At 35.2% G+C, this 1,103-nt stretch overlaps 1 protein-coding gene across 1 annotated transcript in view; it reads right to left on the bottom strand.

Moving 5' to 3' along the window:
- The window catches only part of LOC106881999 (low-density lipoprotein receptor-related protein 2), an 84,414-nt gene that overhangs the window by 57,210 nt on the left and 26,101 nt on the right, over window positions 1-1,103 (bottom strand). Inside the window, 1 exon segment of the mRNA XM_052969906.1 lies at window positions 390-525. Coding sequence (XP_052825866.1) covers window positions 390-525 — 136 coding nt within the window.

Raw genomic sequence — 1,103 nt, 5'->3', positions numbered from 1 at the left:
ATGACAGAGAAGTGATGGGTGTCAGAAGATGAAATGGGGCAGAGAGGATGGAGGCAATGCTGAGCCCTTGAGTGGAATCTTGAAAAGACATCATGTAATGGATGTAAAGGATGCAAGCAAGATTGCTCGTTTCCAGTATTCCATGAAAAGTATGTCTAGCTGTGGGGGAATATCATTTTGCTTGAAAACAGGTGAGGGTTGGCAACAGGAAGGGCATCTTTTGCTTGAACAAATTCTATCCGACCCATACAAGCATGGAAAAGTGGACATTAAGCCATGGTGATGATATAAAGTCCCTATGCTAGTGTAACAAAAAGTAACAATGAAAAACTAGTTTTAAAAGTGTGTGTTGATATTAAGGAGATTAAGGAGATTAAGTTTGCTTCTACCTTTTGATTGGATTAACAGTTAAGCCTTGCAGGTAAATAGATCTATCTTCCAAAATCACCTTTCGGTATGTGCCATTCAGGCGGCACACTTCTATAAACGTATCACTCACTATGCTATTAACATAATAAAGATTGCCTGCAATAAAAATGAAATAAATACAGGTGAATTAATCAATGGATTTATGATTTCCAATATTAAATCCAAAATCTGAAATTAATAAAAGAAAGAGTAAAGTGTTCTTGTAACTTTCTTCAGAGAAATCCATGAACAAAGTAAATAGAATTGAAAGAAGCTTGAGTTCAGACAATGCCATAAACAGATCAGGGAAATATTAATTCTAAATTAGGCAACCACTAAACAAAAGAATTTGGATAAACTTGTAACTTAGAATAGTTTTGGAGTCATTGTTGTTGTTGTTTAATCTGAAATCAGTAGTTCTCAGCTAGGGTGCATGTGACTCTTTTGAGTCCATGTGACACTTCTGAGTCCATGTAACCCTTTTGAGTCTATGTGACTCTTTTGAGTCCATGTAATCCTTTTGAGTCCATGTAACCCTTTTGAATCCATGTGATACTTTTGAGTTCATGTGATTCTTTTGGCTCCATGTAACCCTTTTGAGTCCATGTGACTCCTTTGAGTCTATTGTTAAAGTTTATGCACAATAAATTGGTTATATTTCTAAAATACAAAATATTTATTTCTTTATTGCCCAC

The sequence above is a fragment of the Octopus bimaculoides genome, chromosome 8, assembly GCF_001194135.2.
Source record: "Octopus bimaculoides isolate UCB-OBI-ISO-001 chromosome 8, ASM119413v2, whole genome shotgun sequence".
Taxonomy (NCBI): Eukaryota; Metazoa; Mollusca; class Cephalopoda; order Octopoda; family Octopodidae; genus Octopus; species Octopus bimaculoides.
Note: the sequence above shows the minus strand (reverse complement) of the source record. Positions and strands in the feature narration are given on the sequence as shown.